The sequence below is a fragment of the Carex rostrata genome, chromosome 15, assembly GCF_964058835.1.
Source record: "Carex rostrata chromosome 15, lpCarRost1.2, whole genome shotgun sequence".
Taxonomy (NCBI): Eukaryota; Viridiplantae; Streptophyta; class Magnoliopsida; order Poales; family Cyperaceae; genus Carex; species Carex rostrata.
Genome location: NC_135932.1, coordinates 5,805,794 through 5,827,233, shown reverse-complemented (window position 1 = coordinate 5,827,233; position 21,440 = coordinate 5,805,794). Strand labels below are relative to the sequence as shown.

Below are 21,440 nucleotides of genomic sequence, written 5' to 3'. Positions count from 1 at the left end.
ATATACGCGAATAATTTGTGTATTAAAGGTTTTTTTTATTTTTCTGAACCGAACTCTGAATAAAACGCAAAAAAACGTATAATACGTTTTCCTCCCGAATAAAACGCGAGTCACGAATTATTCGCGAGAAAATTGCAAAAAAGATGCGATTTTTTTTGCTTCTTTAATGTACCAAATCATTTTCGAATTATATCTGAATCATGAGCTTTTGACCCCGTCGAACTGAACTCGAACTATTAGTTTGTCATTATGGTCCTTAACAGATTTTCCACTACACCAATGGCAACACGAGGAAAATAACAGCAAATCGCACATGTTCTGACCCGGTCTACTGCCAACTAAAAATAATAAATGGAGGCGCCTCTCTTGGGTTGTTGGAGTCATGAAACTTATTTATTGTTTGATGTTTCTATCCTTCATTATTAACTTTTTGTCGTGGTCTCTTAAAATCTCTTTCATTTTCCAAATCCAGCAGTCATTTTATATCTCAGTACGGTTTAACAGTACATACATATTTTCTACGTAATTACGTAAACCTCATACTCCACGTTACACCCTGTTTGGATGGAGAGTAGAGGAAGGAAGAGGAGGTGAAGAATAGAAGTTAATGGAATGGAATACATCGAAAGAGTAATATATTTAGTTTTTTTTGTGTTTGGATGATTAATTAGGACAAACAAATTTAACTTTTATATATTTTCGTTTTATTTTTTATTTGGTTGATTAAAATTTAGAAGGTTAATGAGAAATTTGATGACTGTTGTAAGTTTGTAACAAAAAAATTATATGATAATAATATAAATAAGAAATAGGATTGGACATTTGTGTTATTTTTCTAAAAAAATTTGTAATAAAATAAAATTCTATCCGTTACAATTAATCTAAATTGGAAAAGAAACCGATTATATTAATTACAATGATACAAGATTAAACCTTTCACTTCTTATATCATTCACCTCCGATATAATTTTGTCAACCAAACACGATTCGATAAAAAAATTTCTTTTCTTTCCATTCCCTAGCTCCCATCCTCTACTCCATCCAAACAAGATGTTAAGTTATCGGAGAGAAGTAAAATATGAGAAATAAGTTAAATCATCCTTTTAGATAAATTAACTTATTTCGTACTAATTTTTTTTTAGAATTTACTGTCATAGATAGAGATTAATTTTTTAACATTTTACTTTTTTAGACATATTAATTTATAATTTCCTCACAAGTAATTTAATCTTTTTTTAAAATAGAGGTCAGATGGAATTGACAATTTAATATTCTCATCTAATCATATATGTATTTAGGACGGAAAAGTTGTCTTAGATAATTTTATTCCATCATTTATTTTAATAAAGTTTATATATATTTTTTATTATATCTACAATGTATGTTACCAAAAAAAAATTATAATTACTATAAAAGAAAAATACTTCAACTATAGAACGGAAAAATATATATATGGGTCCAAAGATTTTGTATCTATATTTTTAAGAACGACTGGTTCATACGCTATATATATATCCTCCAGTATAAAATATTTATATCTTACACAAAAAGTGTATATATATACCTCACAAAAGATGTTCATGTATAAAACTGTTTATAGCTGATATATATGTAAGCCGTTCGCCGGAGACTATTAAAAAAGGTTTTCAAATTAATGTTTCCAAGATCATTTTTCAATCAAGGATGAAATTTAATTTTATTGGAACTAATTTTAAAACATTCATACATTAAAAAAATTGTCAACACTTTATATATAATTATTATCTCTGCTCTCTTCAATCCTAAAATAACCGAACTTTCAAAATTAATAAAACCACTTAATATCTAACTAGAATATATTTATTCCTTATAAATACTCAGTGAAATAATATTTAAAATTTAGATAGATTACAATTTAACGACTGCTAGCATGTGTTGTGCTTATCAAGAGAGTTTAGTAAACAACTAAACATGGATAATTCTACAATAAATGGAATTAGTTTCATACGGTGAATTCAAAACGTTGAAACCAATCTTCTTCATAAGTGATGTGTGTACATACAAAATTATATTTTTTTTGAATTTATTTAATACAATATCAAGTGGTCAAAATGATGAAAAATGCATTAAAATAAAACTTGATACTAAATAAAATTCTAATTTTTAAAATTTTACATAAACATACATTACTTGTGAAGTCAATTGGTTTCAATAGCTTACATTCATCGTTTAAATTCAATATAATATATTTTGAAATTATACCCGTCAAGCTCGCACACGTTAAGCCCTGTTCGGCTGCCACTGTTCCTGTGAAAAAAAAAATTCACTCAGAGTGAATTTCTTTTTTCCTAGCGCACAGTATTTCGACCATTCAAATTGGACTCAAACTCATGCCCATTTCCATTCTTGCATGACAGCCGAACAGACCCTAACTTCACTCCAATTTAATATGAAATTATTATTTCAAAATATTTAAATTTGACTCGATTTGAAAATATACAGTACACAGTTTAAAAGTCAAAACCAAGTACTTTCAAAATGTGAATTTAATACTGGACCCTATCCACCTCCGTAGTACATAGCTACATCTGAATAAGTGAGTGAAGGACCAAGGCAAAATAAATAATAGTCATAATAATAATAAATAAGGGGAATTTTATGTACACCCCTCAAAAACATTAGAATTACATAAAATCATATTTACCTTTCTAAATTTTAAAAAACTCATAAATTTACCTATTTTATTATTATTTTTATTAAAACTCATTCTAAATTTATAAAATATTGATTTTACTCTTTGACATAAAAAATATGTAATCTATTTAACAAAAAATACCAGTTTTCTAATTGATTAGTTTCCTAACACAAATGATTCATTTCTTTACTTTTGACGCATTCACATAGTTGGTTGGTTTCTCTTCTAATTAATTTCTCTATTTGAGTACCAATTCTTTTCTATTTAGTTAGATGAAAATACTTAAGACTACTTGCTCCATCTATATTTACTAAAATACTCAATTCTAAATACATGGTAGATGGTAGATGGAAAGGCTTACAATATTAGACCGGATTCCAAATAATGTCCTTTGACTGAATTCGGTCCAATTTCAAATACAAAACAATAAAGTGCTAGAGAGCCTATAAAACAAGTCAGGGAGGTATAGATAGAGAGAATTTCTTAACTTGACTGAATTTGGATTTCGGATAATGCCGGATATCCGATCCGAATTTCTATTATTAAAATTCTTCGGATCTGAATTGGGATCTTTTTGCTACTTAATATAATAATTGGAGTAAAGATATTACCCCCTACTTTTAGTCCTCTAACAGTCTCTTCCCATCCCAACTCAGTTATCTAACAAACTTTATCCATATCTAAAATAAGTACCTTAAAAAAAAAGAACACGTCTCTCCCACCCCATCACTTTTGACAGTCGATGCCTCACCGCTCTCCTCTGCAATCTCCTCTCTTATCTCAAAGTGACTTCATCGCCGACCACAGGAGAGCGTGGTGCGCCATCGAGATCCGGCAAGGAGAGTGTGGTCCAACGTCGAGATCCGGTGAGGAGAGCGTGGTGGACTGTCGAGATCCGGCGAGAAGAGCGTGGTGCACTGCCGAGATCCAGCGAGGAGATCCGGTGTGTTTTGGCACAATCTTATCTCGTCTCTGATGAGATCCGGCGAGGAGAGCATGGTGCACAGTCGGAGGGGGTCTATGCCAGCCCAGTGAAGGTTGTCAGAGTGCAACATACGAATACTTCATTAGTTAGATATGAATACTTCATTAGTTATATATGCATACTTCATGTTGTTAGATATGAATACTTCATATTTACATTAATTTGTTATAAATACTTCTTTAGTTAGATATGAATACTTCATTAGTAAGATATGAACATAATATATTTACTATAAAAAAAAGACTTTTTAAGTGAATTGAAGAGGTGTCTGATTTTGAATTGTATAAATTATTTCGTACATGTTAATACTTCATTAGTTAGATATGAATACTTCATGTTGTCAACATATGTTGTCAGTAGGGACATATTGATGGGGCCTCATGTATTGGCTAACCACGCAAGAACAACAAGAATGGTGGAACAATCGACCGCTCCATGGCAACACTCGATTGAAGCTAATTGGAGGCAAGAATGGTACCAGCTTGACCCAGGCAGATTCCTGATAGGAACTGGTACACAGGCGCAACAAACAGCAGCATAGAATTTCAAGTTTCTAGGAGAAGGCTTTTTACTGGTTTTATTTTCATGCTTTTTAGAGATAATTTAATTAAGTTAATTTCTACATTCAAGCTGATAGGGCATTGTTTGCATCCTATATTTATTTCCATGTTCTGTCTTAGATTTAGTTTAGTTTGTTTACAGTACTAGATTTCGGTATTTTACTTCATGTAATGCCTTTTCCTGGATAAATGAAGACAACCTACGGGTTTTAAATCAAAAAAAAAAAAAAGGTTTCCAATCTTGATAGTGGTCCCTAATTTTGAGAAATGTCGCTTTTAGACGGTTGCGGTCTTCAATCCAGGCTGTCAGACGTCCTTAGCGGTCCCCCTGGTTGTTACTGGTCCCCAAAATTAATGGTCCCCTCCAGTTTATGTTTATATTTGACGAATATTATAGATAATAAGTAATAGTACTTAAATTCGTAGGTATGAATACTATACATTTTGACAATAAATAAAATCGCGTTAGCCCTTGCTCATTGCCGGCAGTTACCACATGTGCGCGTCAGTTAGTGGTCCCCCGTTGTACTTTTTTGTCATTTTGCGCTGGGAACAGATAGGGGACGGAATAGGGGGTACTGTTAGTCGATCCCTAATAATTAATGTTCAGATGGACAACATGTGGTATTATGCGGTTCACATGGATAACATATACGTTTACATGACCGCATATCAAGGTTGCATATTCAAATATGTAATATGACTTCATGACATTTTGAGCATAGGAGCAGACTGCATATGCATATGCGTCCATATGGACGCATTTAAAAATACTAGTAAACATGCAAATATGATATTAAGAATTTTAATAAAATATACGTAATTTTAATGTTTTTAGGGCTATACATAAAATTCCCTGAGACCTTGTTCGGCGGATGTATGAATGGGAACTCAAAATTTTTGAATTGATTTTTACTGTTAATGTGGGAAAAAAAAATTCACTCTGAGTGATTTTTTTTTTCACGTGACCAGTAGAATCTGAATAAGTCTAAATAGATAAGTGTGGGAATGGAGCTGGGGATCTTTTGCTCTATTTTCATATAGCCTACTGTTTTGCGTCATTCTTATACCGATATAGTCATAGTGACAAATGAATTATTCGGGTTCGATTCGGCGAGATCAAAAATTTGTGATTCGGAAATAATTCGGGTATAATTCGGGAATGATTCGAAATTATTCGGATCAGAAATCTCAGTCCTATAAGGGAGTAAAAAAAAACCAAAAAATAATAATTTTCTTGGAAAAATTCGTGAATAATTCGTAAAATTCGAGAAAAGTTCATAAAATTCGCTAATTATTTTGGTTTAATTCTGTCAAAGTTCGGTCAACCGAATAATTCGGCATTCGGTTCGGCATCACCCCAGAAAAGAATTATTCGGGTATAATTCGGGTATCTTGTCAGTATGGATATAGTTCGAGTTTTGACTCACTTTGTGCGGTGACAGGCTGTGTCTTGCCTCACTAGATCCTAAATGGAGATCTCCATGTGCCGGGCCACAACCCATGGAGTGCGTATCCTCTGCATTAACTCAAAAAGGAATCATTTGAGTTAATGAATCTTAACCGTTTGATTTTAAACGTAGCCAATCCGGCCCTACTTATGATGAGATAGAGGGCTTTTTAATATTAGTGCGCACGAATCTCAAAATAAATCGAATGGTCAATATTCATTAACTGAAAAGATTCCCTTTTGAGTTAATGCAGAGGATACGAACATCAATGACCATTTGTACACATCTCCAACCTTGCACCTAGGACTGGGCAAAAGATCTCGAACTCGTAACTCGCTCATTTACAGCTCGCTTTAACTCACTCATTTACAACTCGAGTTGGTCAACTCGTTTAATAAATGAGCTGAGTTCGAGTTCGCCTCAACTCGTTCATTTATAACTTGAGTTACATAAAGTTACATAGTATTGGTCACAATGAATCCCAAAATAATCAAACCCGAACCTCTAGACTGTTATTTGTGCTTTGAGATTCGTGCAAAATATGTTTGAACTTGTATTGTAATACTATCACTGGTTAAACGAGTTGTAAGCCAACTCGAATTGATAACAAGCTGAGTTTGAATTAGCTCTACAACTCGTTATTATTATCTCAACTCGAGTTGGCTCGCTCGTTTATTAAACGAGCCGAGTTTGAGTTGGAGGTAACTCGCTCAAACTCGACTCATTTACCGCCCTAGTTGCACCAAGGCGTTCAATCCTGTTTTAGCATTTTCATAACCATCTGATTTTGATTAAGACATGAAATTGATCGATTCTTATAAACACGTGCAACAACAACTTTTCTCCGAAAAATAAATGAATCTGTATTGACATGACATGAAACTATTTCCGAGATGTTGATCTAATGATCAGCATAAAAAAAAAAGTTTTGTACACAGTATTTTCTGTGTAAAATTGATCGATTCTCATAAACACGTGCTTCAAAATAAAATATTATTCAGAATTTTACTATGTTGTTCATAAACCTTAAATTTTTTTACTGTCAATATCGATATAAAATTACTTAATGTAGTGTTAATTTGAGATGAATATAAACCTGAATAATTTATAATACTTGCCGATAAAGATAATGTCTTGGTATGAGAATAATGATATATATCAATTCTAAAAAATATCCCCGCGAAGCACAGGATCAAGACCTAGTATATAAAATAATTTTCAAGCCAGGTTTTACTTCCCTTTTAGTAGAAAACACCCCCATGATCTTAACATGCGCCACCTATATCTTGATTACGGCAAAGGTTTAAATAGCGTAGCGGAATGGTTAAAAAAATGATGCTATATCTAAATAGCGCCATTATAATGCGGAATAGTGCGCTATAGCATCAATAGAGCTGTAGCTTTTATAGTTCGAAAATGCTATAGTGCGTTATTTAGAACCTTGCATAATGGTGTACAAATAAATAAGTGCGATTCAACCTTTTTTAAAGCTTGAGTAACATAATCGGTAGTCAGGTTCAGAATTTTGATCAAAGACAAAAAAAAATAACAAATCGGATTTAAATAGCTTAATTATAATCAAAATTCAACAAATTTATTTTAATTTAAACTATAAATTTAGCTCAAATTACAAATTAGAATCCGAAAGGGAATCAATAAAATTCTGAAGGGAAAAGGCAAAGTTAGTCTGAACCATTAAATATCCATAAAATTCAAAATCCAAAACAACAATTGCCCCCCTGACTATATGTGAATCCGTCCCTATCGGTACCAAGGGCGGATACAATAAGAAAGTATGGAGGTCAATTGAGCCTCATTTATTTTCAAAAAAATCCTTCACATTTTAACAATAGAAGTTACATAATATATATTTGCAACTGTCTACTACTTTAGTTTCAAGTGACTTAAAAAACAGTACAGGGGGTGAAAACTGTAAATGTGTGCATGTTTGAAAACTATTTATTCAACTCTTGACATTTGTTCTACGCATAACAAACATTGAATATTGTTCTTTCTGTTCAATTAAATAAGTCTCTTTAATTTGCTACAGGTACAGTAGGTACTCTAATTTTCTCTTTAACCAATGGCCATAATAGTCAAAACAAACTTGTACGGCAATTAAATATACCATAGAAAAGCATTCATGTTGTAGCACGTTCAAAACTTCAAATTCAAACAAATTGTCATATAGTATTAAGAAGATGTGCACAAGAGTGGTAGAACACTAATTGGATACCGTTAAAGATACAAAAATATACAAGCGCCTACAATTTCTATTTTTCATCTCACTAAATTTTTTTTTTTTTGCTTAAGCTTCTACTGCCATCTGGGAAAAAAATATATATATATATAATAATGGTAATGCAGGTTTGCTGTGCTCTAGGCATTACTGTTGCTACTTGCTAGGTTTTAATTGAACACTTTCCAAAACTCTCAGACTGAAAGGAAATAAATTTTCACACTTGAGAACCGCTCATATTAAATGCACCATTTAATATTTATTCAGCTCATTTTGTACTTGCTCGAGTTGTAGATGAGTAATGAGTTACTACTTTCTTTATTGCACCATCCTTAGTATTTGCAAAAAATCAGATTTGGAATAGTTAAAATCCTTAATATTATCAGGTTAATAGTATTTTCAATTTTGCAATAATAATACAAAATTTATCACAGCATACAAGTAGAGCAGCATTAAATACAAAATTGAGTAAGGATTCATGTAACATAATGGATGCTGAAGAGGCCATACATGTATTTTATGGGCCACTTGTCATCAAGACATCAACCCTAGAATAACAAATTCAAAAATTAAATGGTTTTTTCATCATCCTAACAATCCAAGAAGAAAAACACAAAACCATTTTACAAAGATACCAAGGACAATTACTGGCTACCATTTGCTTTACAAGTTACAAACACTAGCATATTATGCAAGAATCCCAAACAAGAGAGCCATAATGGAATACTACAAAACCTTAGCATCACAAATACTTTCTATGCATCGCTAGATTGCCTAATATCTTTCTTTTCTTAAAAAAGGAAACAAAAGAAGAGGAGCTGTAGACCCAAAGTCATATGAGATACCTAGGGTTTTCACCATTTGTATTTTGCCCCAAAAAAATTTAAAAGGAAAAACCACACATGTTCTTATAGAAGATACATCTTCATGTTCTTAAAGAAGATACACCTTTTTCTTTTGTTAGCATGAAACAAGACCATTTTCTTTTGCAAAACAATCTTCCATAATTCTTCATCCAAAAAGATGTCTGGTCTTATCATAGAACTGTACTCACAAGAAAGAACCACCAACAAAAAAAAAAAAAATTAGTGACGCCAACAACCTAATCTAAAATGTAATTTGAATCCTGGTACAAGGAAACTAGAAGAACAGAATTTATGTTGGGTCTTTTGCAAGAGAACTCAACTTAAATTTACTGTCATTTTTTTTTTCCTATTCATAATCAAAAGTTACTGTACAGTAGTGCCACTGGTACAGGTCAGTAAAGCTAGGCAATACTGTTACTGGTATATTTTTCTGAAGTTAGAGCCAATGAATATTAATATATTATATACTGCATTGGAATTTATATGTCAGTATTAAGTCATACTTTAGATTTTTCTTAGTTTGATTGAGATTTAATGAAAGTTTCTGGATCAATGACCCACCTAATTTTATTTAAGACCTAAGTGAGATTTGATGGTCCAGAGTCCAGCCACCAGTACTGACCCAAAGTACTCGAAAAGAATCGGCTGGCACTATAATCTTGGCTTTGGTCACCAAAATGGAGCTAGAACTGTACCTGAAAAGGATACTGAAGAATCCATCCCAACACCGGTATTTGACAAAGGAACACTTTTATGGAGGGGGCAAAACCACTGTTAAAAAGGGAAATTAATATAAGATAATGAAACGGGATTTACTGAATGAAAAAAAATTCCAGTGTTGAAAGGGAACATAAATAGTAACCTGAATAGAACAAAGGAACCATAAATCTCCATGATAATACCTAATATAGGCCAACGCACAAGTATGAGAAATATTCCTAGGAAAAAAGGTATTGATCCCTGCATTGCACAAAACCATATGTAAATCCAACCGTGCAAATAAAAGCCAAAGACAATAATAGTATTTTATTTATTTACCTTAAGATTCCGTGTACTCGTAAAGAGCTGGAGCATATATTGGAACCCAAGAAGAAGGCCCACACCTGAGAGAAAGAATAGCTGGTAAAAGAAAATGATTCAAGAGTAAGTACCTCAATGCTACAAATAACAGTATTATTCTGGGCAAAAAGAATTAGTGAAGAAATTTTGAAAGATGGAAATATTAAGGATAAAATCATACATTACCGAGAGCCAGTAAACCCCTGTCAAAAAATAGAATAACACCAAGGAAGGAGAAGAAGATCCCAAACCCTATGAGACCTATCCCAACCTCTGCATTATTCAAAAAGCACATCAAATATTATTTTTATAATAAAGTCCACTTCTATTGCTTCTGGATGCGTAAAATGAGTAATTTGAACTAAAGAGAGAGAACTTTACTTTTTATCTCACTTATCTCGTATGCCATTTATTACACTGAATGAAGCAACCTTACAAAAATGAAAGTCTAAAAGTACCTGTGAGGAAAAAAAAGTCTTGAACATCAAGGTTGAATTGTTAATAAAAAACAATACACTCACACAAATCAGTTTCGAATGTACCATACTTCATCCTTTTTTTTATTTAAGGTGCAATTTCAGGATCGCCTTTTCGAAAATTCCAAATTTATCAAACTGATGAAAGTGAAATATGTCATAATTTGTTTCACAAACGTATAAAACAATCCCACATCCATGCGTACTTAAGTGAAAGAATTTTCTTCCAGGTGCTTAAATTCATAATTTTCAGTTAAGAGATTTATATGAATTTGAGCTTTCTAATGTGCTATCAGTCAGATAATGTGATACCAGACAATACTGGTGCCAGAACAGCCAGAATTTACTCTAGATTCAGCAAAATAAAGTCTGACCAGTACCACAAGACTCCACAACACTCCACAACCGTACCAGTCCGGTACGAAGCTGATCTATTGTTTGTGAAGTACTTAACCATGTAATCAAAATTAGGACCTTCTACCATAGCAAGCAATAATCAGTCCATTGTTGCGTTGCTACCAATACCAAATCAATCTATCCGGATGGCAGCGGTTTTACAATCCGATCCGGAAATTGTGCGATTTTTCAAACCCACTGCTCAAAAGCATTTTAAATTTGGGATAAAAAAAACGCTTGGATCGAAAGAGACTCACCTATACCAGAGTTACGCCGATTCTTCCAGTTTTTTCGCGACTGACTAATTCTTCAGATTTCGATTTCCCTTTTTTTTTTTTTTTTTTTTTTACCGATTCGATTATTCAAAAGTGGATGTGATTGATGATCGGAAGAGAGTAAGTTTGCCGTAGCGTGAAGTATGTTGCCTCAAAAAAAATGTTTCGTTAAATTAAAGAGAGGAAAGAAAAGGGTTCCGGGTACCCTAAAGTAACCCAAAATTTGAGTTTATCACAAACCGTCCGATCAGAATCTGGGCCAATCCTGCTCGTGCAAGAGCAGATTGAACAGTTTAGATGTAAACCTAAAATTTAAGTTACTTCAGCGGATCCGAATGGAAATAATGGCGGATCGGATCTGATGGTTAATAGACCGCCGAGGCAAAAAGAGTTTTCTTGGGACGTACATTTACTTTTTTCTTTTTTGTTAATTGGCCTATGAGCTAATAGATTAGTGACATAATCATATATTTTTTTTATAGGAAACGGTTAGTTGGTGACTTGGTGACGTGTTACCTGTACAAGATAATTATATATATATTCCTCAGAGAAATGTATAAAGGTGCATTGTATCTTTCATGTAGTTTTAATGTAGTTTTAATGTGAGGAGAGATCCACTTGCATTTCTTTTTTTTGACACGGAATTACATTTTACATTTTAAATTTTTTCAAAATTTAAATAGTCGATTCAAACAGTTCAATATGATAGATATATTAAAATATACTTGCATATTAAATTTTATATTTTTTATATTTTTGTCTATTCATAATTAAAAAGTTTCAGATTTTATAGTAATATTTTTCAGATTTTATATTTTAATTAGGATTCTCCACAAAAATTTCGGATCAAATGGAGATGGTCTCTTTCAGACAATTTTATTGTTCATTCTCTGTACCTTTGACTCTAATTTGGTGGGAATCCTAATTAAACCTATTTTATTTTATGGGCTGTCAAAATTCCTCTCAAAATAAAGATTTTTGTTTGGCTTGTGTGACAAAATAGAATATTAACTAAAGTAAATTTGTTCAAAAGAGAATGACAAGGTAACCTAGATTGCTCTTTTTGTTAGAAACAACAGATCACTTATTTGTTATTTATTCTGTGATCTCTTATCTCTGATTTTGAATAGCTGACTATAATAATTTTTTTTAATAATTGTGTCGAAATTTTTTTAGTTAGCACCTCAACATTTTAAAATTCTGACTTTACTATCAATTTTTGAAAACTTCATAACTAACCATGAGGGTTTTCTGAATTAAGCAATATCATTCAAATAAATAAATAATGCAGGTCCCACCAATTAGAATAAATGTCAACCCTTGCACTTAGAATGAGGGTTCTTTGAAATTGTTTTATAAAAAGCCTGAATTAGAAAACTTAACAATAATTTAAGAATAACGTGGGTCCCACCAAATTGTTTTTCATAATTCAGGACAGGAGTCAAGAACAAACTTTTATCTTTATTTTTCATACATTTGAAATTACTATGAAATTGACCTACATCGGAACCAAACCAACTAGAGATGTAATAAGAATAACCCAATCAATTAAGCCCAACTTTTTTTTTTTTTTTTTTTACAGTCGATGGATATTTTATAAATAGTAAAATGTATCATCGACAATTTTCTTACACAAATTATATATATTTTTATGTTTTTAATTAAGTCCAACTTAACTAACATTTTGAATCGAGTAAAATCGAAATAAACCATGATCGAGTAAAATTAAACCAACATGATCTTGCTATACAACATCTCTGTTTACAAAATTTAAATAATCAATATCCAAATAGTTCAACATGATTTTCATATAAAAATGTACATGGAAATTAAGTTTTATATTTTTTAAGATAATTTTTTTTAAATAGATAGAAAATCATCTGATCTAAAATTTTTCAACCATCAGATAATAATAATTTATATATAAAATATTAAAAAAATAAAAAAACATAAAATATAATCTAACAAAAATTAAAAAATATAAAATATAATCTCCAAGTACATTTTCATATAAAAATTATACTGAATAATTAAAAAAAAACACCTAAATTTTAAAAATAAAATAAATAAATTCACAGCGCACTTCACAAAAATACGGTACGACTGAGATAAGTGTAGTCAAACAAATTTGGTCAATGTTAACCTTTGTGGCCTTCCCCAAAAGAATTAAGGGTAAATGTTTAACAAAGTAGTTTTGGCTTCATGCAGCGCACGGACTGTAGAAATAAAACAATGCTGCATATGGTTTATGCGCTGCATGAAGCTAAAACCACTCTGTTAAAATCTTTATCCAGAATTTATCCTTAACCTTCCTCGAAAGGAAAAGACAAAATTGATTTTGAATGTGCTTCGGAATTTATTAGAAAGTTCGAACAGAAACGGAAAATCCTCTTAGCCGAAAAAAAAAAAAACCCGAAAACCCAAAATAGGATCGGAAGAAGAAGGGTCACTATTTCGGAAACTCTCATTTTAACTTTGCGATACTGGTAGACCAAAGCACTGAACTCAGCGCCGCCTAAGTCCTTGTAGCTTGCTCTGTGACCTCTTGAACCAGTGATTCTAGGGTTTTGGGCTAGTGAGGTAATCCCTCTATGCAACTAAGCACTTCCTACAATTTTTAATTTAGAACTACCTTCACTGCATTACTTAGGGATATGGATAATCACCTAGCAAAACATATCTGCTTCTTTTTGGAATTCTCAATTTCTGATTTGGTATTGGTACCTGATAGGTAGAATACCCTGGCTGGTTTCAGTAACAGTTGCTCTGAAGTCTGAACTCTCTACATTATTGATATTACAAAGTTATACATATTGTGCAGCTCAGTTTGTTTCTTGTTTGATGACCAGGTTCGAACCATAGGGTTTAGTGTTGTAAAGTCCTGCTAGAAACCCTGTTAGATAACACACTGTTACATGTATTGATATGTTATATAACTGTTATAACTGTCATGTATTTGTTTGACTGTTCTTGTGTTAAATACGATAATTTTGTTTGTTTAATATCTGATTTTGTTCCCTTTTTTCAATTTGATTGGGATCATGTAGTAGAATATCTGTTTTTTTTTTTTTTTCTCTTTTTTAAATTCTGGGTTGATTTTTTGTATACCCTCACAGACTTTTCTAATTTCTTATTTATCCTGAAACACTTGAATTTATCCAATCTATCCCTTAACTCTACAAAATCTTTCGTTAAACCAATTACACAGTAACTATGGAGTTAACCATAGTTAATTCCTGGTTAAAATAATAAAAAGGCAAAAATACCCTTTCCTATTTTATTCTATATTTTATTTTTGGAAGTTCATCGGTCTCTTCTTTCCTGTGCTCTCGTGCTTTCCCTTTTTCCGCTCCACCCTTGTTTTTCTTGTGGTGACCTGCGCTCTCCAGTGGTTTCCTGTGTTCCTGCTCTCTATTACGCTACGCTTCCATTCAGTCCTTGTAAGCTTATTTTCCACTTCTTTTTTATTGCGCTAATCTTCCGCTCTCTATTACCCTTTCTATTGCTTTTCAGCTGTCTCTTTTTTTGTCCTTTTGTTTTCAGTTCTGACAGAATTTCAAATGGATCCGTGCTTTTTTACAATTGCTCCTATTTTGTTGGCTGTCTCAGCAGATAGCCCTTTTTTGTCCACCTAGGTTCCAACATTGATATAAAATTTAGAAAATACAAGTATTTGGTACAATTTAAAATCAGGGTCGATACGACACAGTATCTACCAAGCATGACCAGGTTGTACCAGGGTCAATTGCTTCTAGTGGGATGAGCCTATGTAATTGTGAACGTCTGTACCAGATTTACTTCAAGATTTTGTCAGAGTGAATTAGCAAAAATTTGGAGATAATCAAGAAAAACTGGATAGTTGAGAAATAAGGATCCTGATAAAACAAAGAAAATACTAATCTGCATTTGTCAGAACCAATAAAATTCCTCTTCCAACTCAGATTAGGGTACTGATTTTGCTCCTTTACTTAGTTCTCTCTGAAAAATACAAAAAAAATGTGTCCAATAAAAGCACCCAAAAGAAGCCAAAAAAATGACCATGCCTGTAGCACTGAAATTGGTTTACCTAACTTAACTAAAGAATTATCCCAGCATGTTGAGCTATACACCTGCTATTATCAGTATTATAGTAGAGGTGGGATGAAATTGACATTTCCTGATAACTCCATGTTCACAATATTTTGTTATTTTCTTTCCTTTCTGGTTACAATACCTAGCTGTACCATAGAGCTCGCGCAAATGGATCCCCTTGACCCTGCATGGGCCCACTGTGACAGCATAAAAGGCCTTAGGAGCACCATGACATGCCGGTACTGTCACAAGAAAGTTGGTGGCGGCGGCATTACTGATTTCAAGTACCACCTTGCCGGCTTACAAGGCCATGGTTCTGTCTGTGAGAGTGTACCTGAGAAGGTTAAGAATCAAATGGTGCGCCTAATAAAAAATGGCCCTGCTGTAAGCAGGAAGAAGATAAAAAAGAGGAAGAAGAGAGGCTACGTAACGTTGGCATTCTTGAAGGCCCATGTGAAGTCTAAGAAAATGAAGGAAGAAAAAGGTTCACTCAAATTAGTGTTGTTATTTGATTTTCATATTTTGACACTTCAAATTTAGTTATAACTAATAATACCAACTTACCGAATGCACTATACCATATTGGCCTACTGAAATTTGAGTTTATTTAGGACCATTCCATACTGTTGCTTAGGCATCACTGTTATATATGTTGATTAAGGTGCTCAAGCCGTACTTTCTAATCTTAATCATATACAGCTCTATCTTGATGTTAAGTCACAACTGAGAAGGGTCAATTAACCAATTGAAAATAGTAGTGAGAAAGAAGTGACGAAACAAAACAAAAGAATTGGGATCAGCCAGTACTTCTGAAATTTGGCTGCTATATACAGATACTGGTAGGGACTGTAATCTGCTATCGTCAATCTTGACATGCATGTGTTAAGTTCTTTTCTTACTCAAAAGTGTTCTTTGATGACTGACACCATAGTAATTCCATTTTGACAGGGTCTACTAAAAGATCTGAGGTTAGAAACAATTACTCGAGCCCTGAATCAGGACCTGCGATGAAATCTCAGAGAAGGATTACTAGATCAAGTAGAGACAAGAAGCTTGACACAAACATGTTTGAGTCTTTATTGGAGTATGTTGATTTTAAATAGCATTATATATTTCACTTGTATTTGTGTTTACAGCAATGGACACATTGTTGTGGTTATTTTTTATACTGACCAACCACTAAGCAAGGTTCAAGTCAATACAAGTCACAAATTTGTCCTTAAAAAGAAAAAAATTACTTGCGCCACGGCCTCTATATTAATTGGGAGTACTGCTAAATATTATTTTTGCATGATTACAATTCATATATGTACGTGCCTGCTCTTACATAAAAAAAAAAACACGGCCAATAGTTTTGGTGTTAGTTTGTCAATGGTCCAAGCCATGTTTTGGTGCTTTGGTTCAAATTTGAGAATCTTGATACGGTGTTAATTGTAAATACGGCAACTAATAAGTGTGGTTTTTTCGAAGAAATTCCATGAATATTGCAGTGCTCAGGTAAATATTTTAATGAGCTTGTCTTGCTTCTGTAGGGATCTCTGGAATGAAGTTTCAGAAGAAAAGAGGAGATATTTCATTTACTTTGATTCTTTGTGGTTCTGTTCATATCAAGATGAGTTGAGGACAAAGGATGAATTAAGAAAAAATAAGATTCTCAAATGGATAAAGAACAAGAGAGTTTTCTCAAAGAAATATGTTTTTGTCCCCGTTGTTTGTTGGTAAGCCCCATTCACTTTCTTCCTGCTGTTAAATTTCATTTGGGTTGATTTTTGTCTATGGTCATTACAGTAGTGAACTCTGATATATACCCAAGGCACTGACCTTTTAAGCCTGTGTTATCAGAACTCTTTTCCCTAGCCAAAAAGTTTGAAATGGTTAAAAGTACAGTTTATTCAAACTAACTGTACTTTTATTGCACCAAGAGATCTTGCTTGAAATGTGTTATGTTGTTTTAGGGGTCACTGGAGCCTCCTTATATTGTGTCATTTGGGGGACGTGAATCGTTCTCCTTGCATGCTGCTTCTTGATTCACTGATAGATGCTGGTCCAAAGAGATTGGAGAATGACATAAGAAGGTTTGATTATGTTACTTCCCCTTTTAATTGTAATTAAGAAAGCTCCTTGGCAAAGTTGCAGAAAAAAAACTGAATTTGCAAGAAAACAATAATCGAGCAAAGAAAATATCAAGCTAAAAATTATAATTCAGAAATTGGAACTGAAATGTACGGACTAAAATACTAGCTGTCACATGCAAATATTGCTATGGACCAATTAGTAGCATAATCTGGTGCTTAGATACTCAAGTTAAAATGGAAATGCAGTAATTTTTGGGACGTTAAGAAGATGCTCTTGACAAAAAATATCTATTGACAGGTTTGTTTCTGACATATACAAAGTATCTGGGAGGAAACAAGACGAAAGCTTTATAACAGACATTCCTTTTCTAGTTCCCAAGGTAAATTCTATCCATCTTGACACAACCTCTACTTCTCTAGTCCTTTTTCTTCTTTAAATTTCAATTTGTGTCCAATGTTAACTCCTTTCGCAGGTGCCACAACAAATAAATGGTGAAGAATGCGGTACATATGTTCTTTACTTTATGCTCCGGTTCTTAGAAAGTTGCCCAGATACTATCTCTCTTGATGGATATCCTTACTTTGTAAGTGATGAAACAATAATTTTGTATACTTTTGGAAATTTAGTGACTACTTTTTCTTGAGGGCAATATGTTGGACTTTACAGCTTACGGAAGAGTGGTTTACTAGGGAGGAATTTGAAAAGTTCGCCAGAAAACTCGAGCCATCCTCACTGTAGGTTTAGTATACTTTCTTATATTATATTGACTTTTCCTGTGATTATGTAATAATGTAAGCATTGATGTCAGAAACATGAATACATTAATGGTAAAGCACATTGTACTGTGATTTGTGACCTCAGTCTCACAGTCTGAAACCTTAGCGACTGTCCAGTTGTGAGGCTTACAATCTGTTTTACTTGTGCGGGATTTTCTTTCCAATTTACAACCAGTCCTAATTTTAAAACAGGGAGAAGAAACGGAAGGGGAAGGAACATCAACAGAGTTCTGACAATGCGGATCCACCAGATGAGGTGCATACCTCCGAATTATTGAAGAACAGTTCTGACTCAATGGAGAGCCAAGTTAGCTCTGTTCCGAGTATTAACTCCGCTGAGCCAAAATCACCTCAGACAGAAACACGTCATTATGTTAGTGACTCTATACTAAGACTAACCAAGAATTGGGGTTTGTCCGTATCTTTTAGCTGGCTTCACCCCACTGCTTAGTTTTCTCAAATTGTATATTTGGTCTCGGAACAATATGAAAAATCAATTTGGTCTCTCAATTAATGAAATAACAGTTTGGTAATGTCTTCCTTTTGGTAGCTAAACTAATATTGCTGCTGCGTGCCAGTTGGTATTTGCAAATGAATAATTCTTTCATTTAGTTTCCTGTGAGATGAAAGTTAAAAAGGGAGGAATTGCTCCTGAGAATATGATTAAATCTCCTTTCACCACTACAATAATCACGTCTCATCTCCTTCGACAACTATAAATAAAAGATCAATGTGACCCTGCAGCCAGTTAAAACAGGTTAATAGTGATGCAGTTTTCTTACACATAGTTATGTGTGGTGGACCAGGCTAGAAAGAGATTAATGCTGGAAGGGAGAAATGTTATTTAGTTCTAATATGCAGTTTTCTTACATTGCTAACCAAGTACCTTGCTTCAACTATATTATGTCAGTGTATGTTCTAGCATGGTTATACTTGTTAAAAGCCCGCATAACTATTTCTGGATCAGCTCAACCTTTAACCTATACATATATTTACCGCCCTTGGTAATCCTTAATAACTATTTCAAATCACATCTATTTTGTTGACTTAATGATAGATAAAGAGACATAAGAAAGCCGGCACTGCTAAAAATATCTCTGACGATAAAGGAGGTAAGTCATTCTACTTTCTGCGTTTGATTTTAAACCAATTTTCATGGAAATGAAAATAATGAATTGCAGTCTCTATCTGTGAGCTTGAAAAGATGCTCATATTGAGTTTTAGGTACTTGGTTAGTGATGTAACAGTTTTTTCTCTTTTCAGGAGAAAAGACAAATGACGATGAAGATTCAAATAGTGAGAGGCAGAATGAGTCCCAAGGTGGTGAAATGTCAAACGAGAATTCTGACAATCCGTTTCGATGCAATAGCAACAGAAACAAGAAAACAAATGGTGTAGGCCCTACTTCTTATGATGAAAAGCATGGTACGAGCACTGAAATCAGTTGTACTGGCCTGTTTTGCAGTCATGAATGCTGACTCAGTATTACTTTCCTTTTATTTCCTTTTTCATAGTATGCAAGAGCATTCCTGTAGGTTTTTTTGTAAATCAGTCAATTTTGATAGCAGTTCGTACCATAGTGACAAATGAATAGACCGGGTTCGGTTCGGCAGGGTCAAAAATTTGTGATTCGGGAATAATTCGGGTATAATTTGGGAATGATTTGGTACCACAAGGAAGCCCAAAAAAACACAATTTTTTTTTTTTTCGCGTTTTTTCCGCATTTTTTCACGAATAATTCATGATTCGCGTATAATACGCTTTTTTTTTTTTTTTTTTTTGCGTTTTATTCGGTGTGCAGTTCGGAAAAGTAAAAAAAAAACAAACAAATTATACGTGAATTATACGCGAATTATTTGCGTACCATGTTACTATGGTTGGTACCAGTCAAACCCTTTTTTTTTTTCATTTTTTGTCAGTCAGTCATTTAGTTTATTTACTTTTTAACTGCTAATTTGATGCTCATTAAGGCTATCTGACAGTATCAAATATACAGCCAACTGACTAGCACTCCAACAAAGGAAAAAATAAAATAAAACTAAACATGGAAACCTAATGAGCATACAACAAAGACGAAATCTGTACTTGAGAAAACATAGGTTTCTCGTCCTATCAGAGGTGCAGGAACTGCCTCAACAGATACCTACGGAGACAAGACGGCTGTTTTGGCAGTTATCCTCATTTCATCTGACAACTATTGAGGCAGCTTTACCAGGGATTAACTTGTGCCCATTCAATCCAAAAAACCAAAACTTCTTGCATGTTTATCAAGAATAAAAGTCTCCTTATAAACACACACGACTAAATGGTTTGGATTCTGCAGGTGATCCTGTTGTTGGTAAGGACAAAACAGTCATTCCTGGTAAGCAAAACTCAAGCTCTTCTGTAGAGTGCTTAACAGAAAGCCAAGATACAAACCCGAGATTAGCTTCAGTGATTGAGGAGCAAAACCGGCTATTGCTCTCACAGAATTCTGAACCAGACCCTAACATATCTCCACTCCTGAAGAACTCGCCCATTTGGCAACACATACAAACATTGGAGGTGTTCAAGCAGATTCCTCAGCGACCTCATTTCAGGAAGCTCGAAAGGTACTAGTAGAATTTTCTCCTTACTAACATGTTATCTTCTTTGTCCATATGCCATGTTACAAACATTGAAAAACCTGGTACATGACAGTTATTGCCAGGAGGTGCGGGAAGGTATGGCAATCGGGCTGATGGTGACGTATTCCAATGTGGCAACGTCGGTTGATAAGCTATCTTTTGATGATGACATGGCAGTTTTCGAGCAGAAGATATCCTGCCTTGATACATTGGAGGAGAATGGATTTACTGTGGGTCGACTCCGTGCCCGCATGAAGAGACTCCTTCAGATAAAGACTCTTCAGACCGGGAATCACCTTAAAAGGGCTGAATTGGAGACCCAGCTGGCACAGAAGGAAGGTGCAAATGCAACTGTGCTTCTTGAACTCGACAAGGTTGGGTTGGAGCTAACTGATCTGAGAAAAAAGGTCAATTTACTGATAGAGCAAAGGGCCAAGCTGGCAGTGGAAGGGGATAGACTTTTGAATTTGACGGCTGGGATGGAAAGTGAGATCCCAGTGCTGAGGGATGAAATTAGTAATGCAAGGAGGTTACGTGATTCTGCACGGGAGAATTTCGAGAAACTGTTAGCTGAGCCGTTGTGAGAAGATTGTTATTAGTAGGTGTCTGTATGTGTTTGTCAGGTGCTTTTCTATTTCGGGTAGTGATTAGGTAGGAGAGGTTTAGTGCTGCATTATGAAGCAGGCTTTATAAGAGTTTTGGCTCATTTTTGTTGTGGTACTTTGTGCTCTCCTGGTTAAACGAGATGAAGAAATTGGATCAAGGTGCAGTGTGATGTAATCAGTATCAAACTGGTTAGGTGTATTCAGTACATTTCTTTCTTTCAATGGAAACGTACCTTTCAAAAATAAATCGGAGGTGAAATACATGGAAAAAATTACATAAAATCAGACACTGATCAATGGCTGAGATTGATTGAATGTGAGGTTG

At 33.8% G+C, this 21,440-nt stretch overlaps 2 protein-coding genes across 5 annotated transcripts; one reads left to right on the top strand and one right to left on the bottom strand.

The window, feature by feature from the left end:
* Positions 1 to 8,512: 8,512 nt before the first annotated feature.
* LOC144566519 (Got1/Sft2-like vescicle transport protein family) lies at positions 8,513 to 11,113 on the bottom strand. 3 transcript variants are annotated; one of them, XM_078316554.1, is made up of 7 exons: positions 10,964 to 11,113; positions 10,216 to 10,292; positions 10,016 to 10,107; positions 9,814 to 9,894; positions 9,638 to 9,735; positions 9,471 to 9,546; positions 8,513 to 8,953 (listed from the first exon to the last, which is right to left on the bottom strand). In XM_078316554.1, the coding sequence occupies exons 2-7, from the start codon at positions 10,241 to 10,243 to the stop codon at positions 8,921 to 8,923; spliced, it is 408 nt and encodes a 135-aa protein (XP_078172680.1). In that variant the 5' UTR covers positions 10,244 to 10,292; positions 10,964 to 11,113; the 3' UTR covers positions 8,513 to 8,920. The 3 variants fall into 3 exon arrangements, with proteins under 3 accessions (XP_078172680.1, XP_078172682.1, XP_078172681.1); XM_078316556.1 differs by having other exon boundaries at positions 9,814 to 9,878; positions 10,021 to 10,107; XM_078316555.1 differs by lacking the exon at positions 10,964 to 11,113 and having other exon boundaries at positions 10,216 to 10,310.
* Positions 11,114 to 13,309: 2,196 nt separating this feature from the next.
* On the top strand, positions 13,310 to 21,311 carry LOC144566041 (uncharacterized). Of its 2 annotated transcripts, none has more exons than XM_078315895.1 (13): positions 13,310 to 13,561; positions 15,199 to 15,536; positions 16,001 to 16,136; positions 16,585 to 16,770; positions 17,008 to 17,127; positions 17,426 to 17,507; positions 17,601 to 17,711; positions 17,795 to 17,862; positions 18,097 to 18,277; positions 18,962 to 19,016; positions 19,168 to 19,329; positions 20,228 to 20,495; positions 20,584 to 21,311. In XM_078315895.1, the coding sequence occupies exons 2-13, from the start codon at positions 15,221 to 15,223 to the stop codon at positions 21,092 to 21,094; spliced, it is 2,196 nt and encodes a 731-aa protein (XP_078172021.1). In that variant the 5' UTR covers positions 13,310 to 13,561; positions 15,199 to 15,220; the 3' UTR covers positions 21,095 to 21,311. The 2 variants fall into 2 exon arrangements, with proteins under 2 accessions (XP_078172021.1, XP_078172023.1); XM_078315897.1 differs by lacking the exon at positions 13,310 to 13,561 and adding an exon at positions 14,328 to 14,421 and having other exon boundaries at positions 20,584 to 21,299.
* The last annotated feature ends 129 nt before the right edge of the window (positions 21,312 to 21,440 follow it).

What these genes read in the sequence shown, in the direction of transcription:
- LOC144566519 (XM_078316554.1), bottom strand. Translation starts at nt 10,243, where the DNA reads ATGGCATACGAGATAAGTGAGATAAAAA. An exon ending in CGAGATAAGTGAGATAAAAA is followed by an intron (nt 10,108 to 10,215) that starts GTAAAGTTCTCT and finishes TGAATAATGCAG; the next exon opens with AGGTTGGGATAGGTCTCATA. An exon ending in GGTTCCTTTGTTCTATTCAG is followed by an intron (nt 9,547 to 9,637) that starts GTTACTATTTAT and finishes CCTTTTTAACAG; the next exon opens with TGGTTTTGCCCCCTCCATAA.
- LOC144566041 (XM_078315895.1), top strand. Translation starts at nt 15,221, where the DNA reads ATGGATCCCCTTGACCCTGCATGGGCCCACTGTGACAGCATAAAAGGC. An exon ending in TTGATGGATATCCTTACTTT is followed by an intron (nt 17,712 to 17,794) that starts GTAAGTGATGAA and finishes TGGACTTTACAG; the next exon opens with CTTACGGAAGAGTGGTTTAC. An exon ending in CATTTCAGGAAGCTCGAAAG is followed by an intron (nt 20,496 to 20,583) that starts GTACTAGTAGAA and finishes GGTACATGACAG; the next exon opens with TTATTGCCAGGAGGTGCGGG.